The following is a 12,281-nucleotide window of genomic DNA, read 5'->3' as shown; positions in this document are numbered from 1 at the left end:
TTTGCAAACTCTGCATGTAACATTAGAGTTAAATTGCAATTACATAAATTGTCAGTAGTAGTATCAATCTCTCTCTTTTACATTTTTGGTACAAAGTATCAGTGAGCTTTGTCATCCTAAAGGAATGAATGTGAGAAATCAAATCATATGTATGGGGTCAGGCTAACATAGACAACACTATTACATATCTGGAAACAATCTGAAATTTACCTTTCTACTCCAACTAGTCAGAATGTATAACCAATTTTTTAGCCACCAAACGAATACCTGCGCTCTGCTGATAATCATAAGTATCCAAGCTGACGAATGCATCCACAAAGATCCCTTTTCTAAATATGTTACCAAGCTCTGCAGCATCAAATTTGCTAAACACAAGTTTTTGCACTGTACCAGAGCAGTCTTTCTGATGTATCTCTGTGGCATATCGGGCAACATCCCCATTGACTACAGTAGGTAGGCTGACAGAAAAAGTCAAAGAATCAGGCAAATTTGTAGAGGTAAGAGTTTAATAAAATTATGCCTTCTCCAATTTTCAAGAATTTGCAAATCAAAAGATTCTCCAAACTTTCATGTCACTTCATTCTTCCATCAACCACATAAAACATTGAAGTTAATACATCAGTTATCCAATCATTTTTTAATAACACATCAGCAGAATAATAAAGGAGAAAAAAAAAAAAAAAACTATGTGCCGGTGAATCAAGAATCAGGACTGCCTGTTTCTATTTTCTCTTTCCATTTTGGAAGGATTACACTTAAGGGTGAAGGAAATTTATAAGGATTTTCTGAGTTAAAATAGTAGTTTGATGTGAAACAAACTCCATTCCTTGCTCTGCAATGCAAAATTTCATCATTTTTCCTAAGCTAGGAGCTATTCATTTCCATGCAAAAGGAAAATGAACGAGCTATGAGAACTTACTGCAGTCTCACAGTTGAGCTGTTGATGTAATGATAATCCCTGGTCACAACAGGCCTCCACTCAGAACTGCTTCCACAATCCTCCGAAAGTTTCTTTGCAACAGAATCACAAGCATCCAGAACCCTACATAAACTTGGAGAAGCATCAACCACAAAGCTCAAACGTGGCCGACCAGCCTGATCAACAAACTTTGTACTGATTCCAAATCGCACTCTCAAACAAGAACAAAAAAGCTGCAAAGCAACATCTTCTTGCAACAATTTTATTTGGCGGGTGCCACGATAATATGGTATCAGAGATGCACTGATAGAAGTTATAGAAACTTCATCAGGCTCTAGGAATCCTGCAAAACCACTGCAACCTTCAGCAATAGCTGTTGCTGGAGACATCTTAGGAGACTCTAGCTCAGGTTTTTCTTCCATGGTGACATCTGATTGAAGAGCCTCTGTTTTTATTTCATTTCTGAGCAGACCCATGTCAAATGGATCTGGTTGAGCTGGATCAGATGCATCTGAATTAACGACTCCAGTGTGGCTAGTCAGAAGAGAGATTATAGAATGGTGTTCACCATTTTCTAGTTCAATTGGAGATAAATTTGGAACATTTTGAGACATTAAACTTGAAGAAAGGGTGTGCATGTTTGGGCTAGGTCCCTCAGGAGATGACTTGCTATTAATACTACTCCTTGTTGTTGGTCCTGGGGAAATTGCAATGTCTGCTGTGAGTATATCTGGGAGGCTTGACTCCTGTGGATAAGTATAAGATTTGATCATATTTTAGATAATTAATCTTATAAAACATGCCCACCTAACTATCTCCGTGACCAGGATAGATATCATCCTTGACTTGCAGAGCAACAAGGCATTCCAAGACCAATTCAAAATCACATCAATACAAAGAAATGCATGCACTGCTATAACCATAGAGCAATTATAGTGCATGAGCCATGGTACAAGGACAAAAAAAAAAAAAATGCCTACATTAAGTTAAAAACTCAGTCAAATTTTTTTCCAAACTCCAATATGCAAATTGTAATTAAAGGAACTCGCACTACATGGATATAAAAGTAATTCACTGATACCCAATGCGGCGGATCCACTCAATGCAAGGATTATGCAGTCAGCAGTGATAACAATATAAGCACAACTCAGAAGCAAACAAAAACGATATCATAAATAAAATCAGCTTCCTCAATGAGAGGAAAGGAGGAAGAGTAGCAAAGCATCTCAAAAGATAGATTTTAATAATTATAATCACACAAGAATTACCAAAGTGTGGACCATTATCCAAAGAAGTAGCTGGCAATGGTATAAAGTAGGAGCTGGGGTATATAGAGGGATGAGACTTTCTGGAGGATCTTAAATTCTAACTGCCATTCCAAGAGTTTATCCACATACCATATGGATAAAGCACTATTTGATCAAACTCTACGATTTAACATATCAGAAGTTGAAGGAAAGTTGTGAAAATGGTGCTTAAATTTTTAAATGTGAAATACGGAATTCTTAAACATACAAAAACACCAAAGGCACATCATTCAAAAAAACACAAGTACTACTGCATTTACACTCTAAAATTACCATACCAGGAACAAAACTGTTGCACAGTACTTGAGAACTTCAAGGTTCATGCGAACATCATCCAGGCTCCTGATCAATAATCATATAAAGCAAAAAGTTTATTTCAAGGAAACATAAATTGCCTAGCCATCCAAGGTGAAAAGAGTTTATATTCATCATAAACTTGCCTGTGTGTCTGCTTTCCAATCTCAAAATAGTTTGCAAGAGTGGTCATCTGCATAGAAGTACATAGACGTATCATCAACCAAAACTTCATATCAACCCTAAAGCTTACAATACCTTAATAGAGAACTAAATGCCGCTAAGAATTCAAAGAATTAAGCAAGGATCTCAATGGTGTTTGGAATTTGAATCACACAACGAGCAAACATGGCAATAGAATTTCCATGCTCCCCGTGGACTATAACATAACTCAGACAAACGCAAAAATGGGCTAGATTAGAGATGTCCATTGAGCAGATTGGATCTTTTAACAGATTTTAACATTTCAGCTTAGGTTCAGGTCTGGGGTTTTGGGTTGTATTGACTAGGACTTCTAGCAACCTCCGCGAGTTCAGGTAAACTTTTGCCACATTTACTCTACAAGCAGAAAATAACTGAGTTTGCGTTAGGATCAGATTCAAGTCCGAGTCCTTTCAAGACATGGTCGGAATCGTTGGCTTTACCAGCACACCTTTAGACCTGGTTGGTTGAGGTTTTACCAGCAACTCTAACAAGATAAACATCCATATACCATCCAACAAAAAACCCAAACCTTTTTGTAGTTTACCAAATACAGTTCCTAAGGATTTTTCATGATATTGACAATAAAGCTAAGGTTTTTAATATGAATTTAAAATACCTTCATGTTACCGGCTCTCCTTCCAAATCTTTGAGTCAACAACGCCAATGAATCAATAATTCCCTTAGGCTCCGGCGCCGGCCTACCAATCTTCTCAAACGCTTCCTTTATTCTCACGCAATCGAACCTCACTATATTATGCCCAGCCCAAACCCTTCCTACAAAAAATAAAAAATAAAAACTTCAAATGTTTACAAAAAAAAAGGGAAATTAGAGTGTGAGGCACGGACCATGGAGAAAGTCGTGGACTTTGTCGGCGATTTCGGAAAAGGAAGGTGCCACAGCGACGTCGTCTTGGGTGATACCGTTGCAGCGAACGGAGGCAGGGGAAATATAAGAGAGGTCGTCGGGTCGGACCAGGGAGGAGTAGTTGTCAAGCTCCACGAGCCTTCTGGGGCAAACTAAAATGGCTCCGAATTCGAGAATGGCAAAGCCTTGGCCCCGCCGTCCAGGGATGGTGGTTTCTAAATCGAAGAAGCAGATTTGGGATCTGTCATCGGACGTTGTCGGACCCATTTTTTTTGGCCTAGAAAAAGAAAGAAGTTTTGTTCTCTGTCTGCTATTGATAATTGAGATTTTCAGAAGGATAGGGTGGACAAGCCAACTGCATTTAGCCAACTCTATATAATTCTTGTACCAAAAGGATTTTCCTTGGTTACTTCGTTCGGTGGGTTTCCTTTCCATAGGCTCATTTGAGATTTTTTTTTATCCTTTTATTTTTATTTTTTATTTTTTTTGGCTTTCATTTAAGGGTGAAGATCGAAAGAGTGTGTTTAATCTATCAGTTTAATTAATTTTGAATTAAATTAATGAAATTATATTATATTACATAATTTTTATTTATCGAATCAAATTTATTAATTTTAAAAATTAATTAATCAAATTAATTTATCGATTAATTTTTTTAATTAATTAAATAATAAATATAATTAAGTTAATTAATATTTTAAATTTTAAATTTTTATATTTTAAACAAACTAAATAAAATTATCTAACAAAATATTTAAATATAAAAATATTATGTTAAAAATTTTAATAATTTATGAAATAAAATGATCAATTTCATGTATTTTTTATTTTATATTTTGATTAGTTTAATTAATTAAAATGTTAAATCAAATTAATCAAAAATTAAAGTTATTTTAAAATCATTTTCATTAACTTACCAAAATTAATTTAGTAATCTATCGATTAATCAAATTAAATTGATTTAAGCGATTAACTTAGTTAAAATCAAATTATGAATTAATTTACTCAAGATGTAAGAATTTTATCTTTATTAATTCACGTTCAAATTAAATTTTAAATCTAGTTAATGGTAAGTTATTTGATGATAAAATATTAAAATTCTTATTTTAATGATAACCTAACTTTTTTTATTTATTAATAAAATGATAATAATATTTTTTATATAATATGTATATATATGATATTGAATTATACAATAACCATCTTTTATACCATAAATCTCACTCCATTTATCCTAAAATTCTAAAACTTTTAAAATAAAATTTTAAATATTTGCTATTAAAGTGTCCCGTTGGGAATAAAATGATGTAATGTAAAGGATAAAAGAAGAAGTTGTTTGTGTTTAAATTTAAATTTTAAATTTATTAAATATTATCTCTTAAAAATAATTGTAATATCTAATAATATTATTAATTTTTATAACCTTGAATTTGATATAAAAACATTATAAATAATATTAATATGAATTGATGAAAATTACTTAAATTTAATTTAGATCATGCATGATTGTTTATCTTTATTGCTCATAATATGATTATGTATACATGAGAATCATTATGGACTTAAATCTTAGTATGATTTGAGAATGCGTAAATGCAATTATTTTTTTTATTTTTAGTATTTTTGAAATAGTTTGTTAATCTTGTGTTATCCATCTTGATTCTTAGATTGTAAAATTTTTTTCATCTATTATAATTTAATATTGTTACCATTATATTAACTAATTAGGTAATAATTTATAAAAATATTGAACTAATATCAATATCATATATACAAAATAATATTGATAATAGTAACTTTTAACTATGATAATAGTAATTAGTATTAATTACGATAATATTAATTATGATAATATCAATATATGTATCAATTGAATAATTGAGTTAAGTTTTAAATTCCTAATTTGACTTTCATTGATAGAAAAAATTATGAATTTAAGTTAGTTAGAAAAACAAAATTGTATTAAACGGCAAATATAAGTGGCAAATGCAAGTAATAAAATCTTACTAATCACTAATGCTCATAGGACTTGTTAATAAAAATCTTAAATTGTAATTATACATATTAAATTTTATTTTTTATCTTGAGACAACATCAATATATATATATGCTTTCATTTTTTTTCCTTGTCGTTTGTCTACATGATTGTCTTACATAAATATATAACGTAATTAAATCGAAGAAATTATTTAAGTTTCGTTCAATTAATTTACGTAATAACTTTTTAAAAATGATGTTTAATATATTTAATATTCAAATTTCAATACAAACAATTTTTTCCTCTATTATCAAATGACAACCACTTAAAAAAAATTGTAATATCCAAATTCCAAATAAGCCCTCAAATTTTATATTAAAATGCAAAAAAACCCTCAATCTTTTATGTATAAAATTGAGTGTCAATCCTCTTTGTGTGAAATAATCAATGCAATGAAAACGTTGCACAATTGAATGAGAGAGAATGTTATGAATCCCACCTCAACAAGATAGAAGGGTGGGGGATGGTCTTAGACTATAAAATGATGGGTTTGCCTCCTGTTAATAGGCATACTTTTTGGGCTGGAAATGTGTACATGTGACATAAGCATCTAGCCATGTGGTTTTGGTAACATAATTTCAGAAAAGAGAAACCCCAAATAGGAAGTTAAATGGCAGATGTACACTAAGGATCATTCTTTGCCGTCGTGCACAAACCTTCAAGAACCATAACTGCAAGTCATTCCCATTTCTTATAGTAGGTTGGTAACCAATACACCCTAGTCCCAATTCCCACCTTGTACGTTTACTTACGTTCTTCTGTTTGGTTAGCACTTTTCTTATTTGTTTTTTTTTTTTCGAAAGTAGCAAAAGACGTGTTTGGATACAGAAGAAAATAAAAATTTTGAATTATTTTCCATATACAAAATAAAAAGAAAATGATGATGCTCAAAACTCCTTGCACTGTTGCTGTTAGAAAGAGTTAATTTAGAAATACAGGAAATAGGCTGCTACTGTTGATGCCTAGTGCCGGGTTAGTAGTTATACTTTAGAAGATTTAAGCATTCGAACTTGGGTGATGACAAGTTATAATTGAATCATTGAAAGGATTTACTGACTTTTCAGCCTCTGAACTTGGTAATTACAGAAGGAATGACAGCAGATCCTTGCTCCAATACCAAATGCTCAAAACCATTACCTATTACTCCACATCGGAAATCACTGCTGATATGTCTGGCTCGTAACCTTCCTGTTTTGCCTGTCTAGTGACTTGCCAGAGGATATCATAGGTTGAAGATGCATATTTGTCAGAGCTGTCACCTACCCTGAAATCATGAATAACACCATCAATTTGAACCCAACTCCGACCTGCGGGTTTTTTTACACCCATTTTTATCATTTTTTGTCTCACATTAGCAACATCATGCCACCTCTTGGCAGTAGCATACACATTTGACAACAGCACAAGATACCCAGCAGCATAGTTGGGGTCAAGCTCGACTTCCAATTTCTGAGCCACTTGAGAGGCAAGATCAACATTCTTGTGAATCCTACAACCACCAAGTAGGGCACCCCACACAGCATCATTTGGTTTTACAGGCATGGTTTCAATAAGATTGAATGCTTCATCCAAGAAACCAGCACGGCAGAGAAGATCAACCATGCAGCAATAGTGCTCAATCCTGGGCTTAATTCCCCAACCTCGAGTCATTTGTGTAAAATGATGTCGACCCTCATCAACTAATCCAGCATGACTACAAGCAAAGAGAACTCCAATGTAGGTTATTTCATCAGGCTTGACTTCTCTATCTCCCAAGCTTAGCATACACTCAAACACAGTAATAGCTTCTTGTGCAAAACCCTGTTTTGCTAGTCCCATGATCATGCTTGTCCAAGAAACGGTACTTCTTTCCGGCATGTATCTAAGTCCTTCATAAGCTTCCTGAATCAAACCACAACTAGCATACATGTGAATAAGTGCATTGTTCAAAGACACCAACAATGGCTGGCTTCTAAACCGAGATGTCTCTTTGATGTACGAGTGAATCCACTTCCCTAATTCCAAATCACCCAATTCAGCACAAGCTGATAATGCTGCCACCAATGCCACCTGATCCAATTCCACACGTGCTCTCCTCATCTGATTAAAAAAAGACAAAGCTTGCTGACACTTCCCATTCCTTGCAAACCCTGCAATCAGTGTCGTCCACGACACCACATTCTTCTCTGGCATCTCATCAAAAACTCTCCTCGCCGTATCAATATCCCCACACCTAATATAGCCAGCAAGCAAAGAATTCCAACTCACCACATTCCTCTCCCCCATTTCATCAAACATTTTGCGAGCATAACAAATGCCATCACCACCACCTTCCATCGCATACAAATTAACCAAATTTGTCCTCACAAACACATTGGAGCAATACCCATCTCCTAAAACTCTCCCATGAACCTGTTCCCCTTCTCTCAACATCCCAGACCTCGCACAAGCACTCAAAACATACGAATAAGTAAACCCATCAGGGATAGCATCCGTTGCAACCATCTGCTTGTACAATTCAACTGATTTTCCGGGGTTTTCGGTTCTCGAATACCCTCTGATAACCTGATTCCAGACTGTAGTACTTGGTTTCTCGATAGTCCCAAAAATTTTAAGCGCATGTAGGAGATTACCAGAAGTTACATAGAATGAAAGAAGGTTTACTAGGATGAAATTTTTCTGGGAAAAACCGTTAATGATGACCTGGGTGTGGATTTGAGTAAATTTTTTAATTGTGTTACACTTTTTAAGGAGGGAAACGAGGAGTTGCTGTAGAGCTCTAGAGTTGGGTGGATTGGAGGGAATGGGTTGTTTTACTAACATTTGAAAATAAAGTTGATTAGATAAAACTAAAGGGCCAGTTATTATAAAGACGAACCCTAAAAACCTGATTTTAAACATCAACATCCATGCGTACATTCTTATATTAAAAGTCATTGTTTGAGGGATTTAATTTATTTACTGTAGCATGGTAGTCATGAAAAAATTTTTTTTTTTTTCAAGTTACATAAATTTAGTTATTAATAAATATAATCATTTTAAAATTTATAATATCTACAAATCTAATTAATATTGTTTAAATTTAATGTTTTGAGTCTGTATTATAATATAAATATTCATAAATCAAATTTAATTTATTTCTCTCAATATATGTTTATTATTTCTCTATTTAAAATTTTTAGACATAAATAACAATTATATATATTTAAAATTATTAAAAATTAAATTCTTATTTTCAATATTTTATCATTGATTCTATAACTTTAGGCCATACGCCTCAAAATTTTAGTGACAATAGCAAAGCCCAAATTTATCAAACAAGATTTATTGGTGTGCCGTGCGCAATCCCGAAACCTGAACCAAATTCTACTTCTAGTACAATTTATATTTGGCCATGTAAACATCTCAATTGAAAATGATGAAGCTATTCCCGCGTAAGGGAACACCATTTGTTTACACCAAATACCCTTTATGCCTCTCCAAAATGGCTTCTTTCTCATCACCATCTCAGCATCTGAATCTGACAAAGGCTATCCTCGACTCCCAAAACCCTCACCAAGCACTCAACCTTTTCAATTCCAATGCTAAACTCTTAAACCCATTGAAGAATCTCGAGCCTTATTCAGCCATGATTCACATCTTGACCGGTGCTAAACTTTACTTTGACGCCAGGTGTTTGATAAAATACCTCATTAAATCCCTCCAAAGCTCTTCGAAACCCCATCATGCTTGCCACTTAATTTTCGATGCCCTTAGCAAATTACAAACCTCAAAATTCACTCCCAATGTGTTTGGATCCTTAATCATTGCATTTTCCGAGATGGGTCTAATCGAAGATGCCTTGTGGGTTTATAGAAAAATCGGAACTTTCCCTCAAATGCAGGCTTGTAATGCACTTTTAGATGGGTTAGTTAAGTTGGGCAGGTTTGATTCGATGTGGGATCTTTATAATGAATTGCTTTCACGGGGGTTTTTGCCTAATGTTGTTACTTATGGGGTGTTGATAAATTGTTGTTGTTGTCAAGCTGATGTTTCAAAGGCACGCGAGTTGTTTTATGATCTGTTAATGAAAGGAATTCGACCCAATGTTGTTGTGTACACGACTGTCATTAAGGTTCTTTGTAATGAAGGTAAAATGCTTGAGGCGGAATGTATGTTTAGATTAATAAAAGATTGGTATTTCCTTCCAAATTTGTACACTTATAATGTTTTGATGGATGGATATTGCAAGATGGATAATGTTGAACGTGCCTTTGAAATATATCGGATGATGATTGGTGATGGGTTGGGACCAAATATTGTTACTTTTGGTATCTTGATTGATGGACTTTGTAAGGTTGGTGAATTGGTAGTAGCAAGGAGCTATTTTGTTTGTATGGTTAAGTATGGTGTTTTCCCCAATATATTTGTCTACAATTGTTTGATTGATGGTTACTGTAGGGCAGGTAATTTTTGTGAAGCAGTGGAGTTGAGCTCAGAAATGGAGAAGTCAAAAGTTTTGCCTGATGTTTTCACATATAGCATACTGATCAAGGGTCTCTGTAGCATAGGTAGAGTGGAGGAAGGGAGTTTTTTGTTACAGAAAATGAACAAAGATGGAGTTTTGGCTAATTCTGTTACTTACAATTCCCTGATTGATGGGTACTGCAAAGCGGGTAACATGGAGAAAGCTTTGGAGATATGCTCTCAAATGACTGAAAATGGTGTAGCACCAAATGTCATCACTTTCTCTACATTGATTGATGGTTACTGCAAGACTGGAAATATGCAAACTGCCATGGGCTTTTACTCAGAAATGGTTATCAAAGGCCTTGTTCCTGATGTGGTGGCTTACACAGCTCTGATTAATGGGTACTGTAAAAATGGTAATATGAAGGAGGCTTTCCGGCTGCATAAAGAGATGCTGGAATCGGGATTAACACCCAATGCTTTCACATTAAGTTGTTTAATTGATGGCCTTTGCAAGGATGGAAGAGTTTCTGAGGCTTTTAGCTTTTTCTTGGAGAAGACTAGAACTGGTATCAGTGCAAATGTAACTGATGAGATTAATGGCCTCTTTTGCTCTCCAAATCATGTGATGTATACAAGCTTGATTCAGGCACTGTGCAAGGATGGCCGGTTATTTGAAGCAAGTAAATTTTTCTCAGATATGAGATACGGTGGTTTGATGGTAGACGTGCCCTCATACATTGTCATGTTAGAGGGTCACTTTCAAGCCAAGAATGTGATTGATGTGATGATGTTGCATGCGGATATGATAAAGATGGGCATCATGCCAAGCATTGCCATCAACATGTTCGTAGCCAGGGGTTATCAAGAGATTGGAGACCTGAGATCAGCTCTAAGGTGCTCTGAGGATTTAGCAGTTCAGAGCCTGGGCGTTTTGAATTAAGGGGAGCAAAAAGAACTTCAGTATACAGTGAATGAGAACAGTAAGGTCATTTTGTGATTAGGCTATGTTTCTGATGGGTGAATTTTTCCCATATTGCTGGTGCGTTCTCTCTCTGACCTCAGAGCTTGAGGTTGTGCAATTTTTGTTGGCACTGCATCAAATTGTTTGCTGCTAAGAGGGGAAGTTCTGCCAGTGATCATATAAGTTGAAATGTTTGGAAGCCATGATATGCCAGACTTTTGATTCTCGAATCCTTGAAGACCTAAAGTCTTGGCATGCCCATGTATTATTCGTATATGAAGATCTCCTGAATCTTGAAAGCAAGCCAGCTATGCTGTGCTGCTTGGCTGGAGAAATCATGATTTCAATGCTCAACTAACTCAAATTCTTTGGTGCTCCATTACCAGTTAAGACTAATGCAAATTTTGGTAAATTATTAACTTGGAGCACAAAAGTGAACAAGTAATGATTGCATGAAGAGTTGCTTATTGCTAGTTCCAATCTAGTCTCCTGCCTCAGGGCAATTTGCACGAGGTTAGCAATTGTGAAATAGTTGATGCCATTATGCTCTTCAAAAGAGCAAAATAGTAAAGGATAAAGCATAGATACACTTTTTAAATAAAAACTAAATTTTAAATTGATTGAAAAAAAGTATATAAAAAGTTTCAAATAATTTAAATATATGTTGATATGTTATTTGAATAGATATTTTTATTCAAAATTTTGATAGTATATTAGACGTCGGTCAAAATTTTTGTACAGAATTTATTTTTTATTAATCTTTTACATATTAATTTTTTCATTGAACGATATCACTATTAGCCTATTAATCCTAATTTTCAAATTCAATTTTTATTTAATTGATTTTAACAAAGAATCTGACCAAAATCTTTTCATTTTTGTTGCATGGTTCATTTTTTTGCTGAGCTGGGCTGCTAAAAGAGGCTTATGATTTCATTTTCAATACACCAGGTCAGGCTAATGAGGTAAAGTGGACAGAGTGGACTGTAGGACATTGCTGGGAGCTTGTAATCTGGAATGAAGAGATTGCGCTTGGTGAAAAAGTTAGGTGTCGATTGCTGGAGTTGGAGCCTGGACATGTTGAGGACAATGTTGCTACGTCCAATATCCATGCTGCCAAAGGGATGTGGGATAAGAAAGGGATAGTTAGAGATCAGATAAAGCAGAGAAGGGCTCCTGGGTGTAGTTCAATTGAGGTGGCTAGTTACATCAGTGAGTTTGTTTCCTGGGATGATGATCATCCTCTCAAGGCTGAGATATAT

The 12,281-nt window shown here is 34.5% G+C and overlaps 2 protein-coding genes and 1 pseudogene across 4 annotated transcripts; 1 reads left to right on the top strand and 2 right to left on the bottom strand.

Annotated features, from left to right (window-relative positions):
• LOC111289635 (protein NEN1-like) lies at positions 1–3,937 on the bottom strand. Of its 2 annotated transcripts, none has more exons than XM_022880847.2 (6): positions 3,571–3,937; positions 3,341–3,498; positions 2,667–2,713; positions 2,505–2,568; positions 920–1,665; positions 1–458 (listed from the first exon to the last, which is right to left on the bottom strand). In XM_022880847.2, the coding sequence occupies exons 1-6, from the start codon at positions 3,854–3,856 to the stop codon at positions 224–226; spliced, it is 1,536 nt and encodes a 511-aa protein (XP_022736582.2). In that variant the 5' UTR covers positions 3,857–3,937; the 3' UTR covers positions 1–223. The 2 variants fall into 2 exon arrangements, with proteins under 2 accessions (XP_022736582.2, XP_089624499.1); XM_089768373.1 differs by having other exon boundaries at positions 3,341–3,471.
• A 2,526-nt stretch (positions 3,938–6,463) lies between these two features.
• On the bottom strand, positions 6,464–8,670 carry LOC111291300 (pentatricopeptide repeat-containing protein At5g66520 pseudogene; annotated as a pseudogene). The gene has a single exon (XR_016346545.1). The product of XR_016346545.1 is annotated as a pentatricopeptide repeat-containing protein At5g66520 pseudogene (transcript).
• A 215-nt stretch (positions 8,671–8,885) lies between these two features.
• Positions 8,886–11,499, top strand: LOC111289585 (Pentatricopeptide repeat (PPR) superfamily protein). Its single transcript, XM_022880739.2, has one exon. The coding sequence runs from the start codon at positions 9,022–9,024 to the stop codon at positions 10,996–10,998; it is 1,977 nt and encodes a 658-aa protein (XP_022736474.2). The 5' UTR covers positions 8,886–9,021; the 3' UTR covers positions 10,999–11,499.
• The last annotated feature ends 782 nt before the right edge of the window (positions 11,500–12,281 follow it).

Source organism: Durio zibethinus, chromosome 11, assembly GCF_047325235.1.
Source record: "Durio zibethinus cultivar Kanyao isolate XHJ-2024 chromosome 11, ASM4732523v1, whole genome shotgun sequence".
Taxonomy (NCBI): domain Eukaryota; kingdom Viridiplantae; phylum Streptophyta; class Magnoliopsida; order Malvales; family Malvaceae; genus Durio; species Durio zibethinus.
The sequence above is the reverse complement of the archived record's forward strand: the minus strand, read 5'-3'. Positions and strand labels throughout refer to the sequence as shown.

Bases quoted from the DNA above. Each gene is read 5' to 3' on its own strand.
- LOC111289635 (XM_022880847.2), bottom strand. From the start codon at position 3,856: ATGGGTCCGACAACGTCCGATGACAGATCCCAAATCTGCTTCTTCGAT. The intron at 3,499-3,570 runs GTCCGTGCCTCA...TATTTTTTGTAG, and splicing joins AGTCCACGACTTTCTCCATG to GAAGGGTTTGGGCTGGGCAT. The intron at 2,714-3,340 runs GTATTTTAAATT...ACTTCTATGCAG, and splicing joins GGAGAGCCGGTAACATGAAG to ATGACCACTCTTGCAAACTA.
- LOC111289585 (XM_022880739.2), top strand. From the start codon at position 9,022: ATGATGAAGCTATTCCCGCGTAAGGGAACACCATTTGTTTACACCAAA.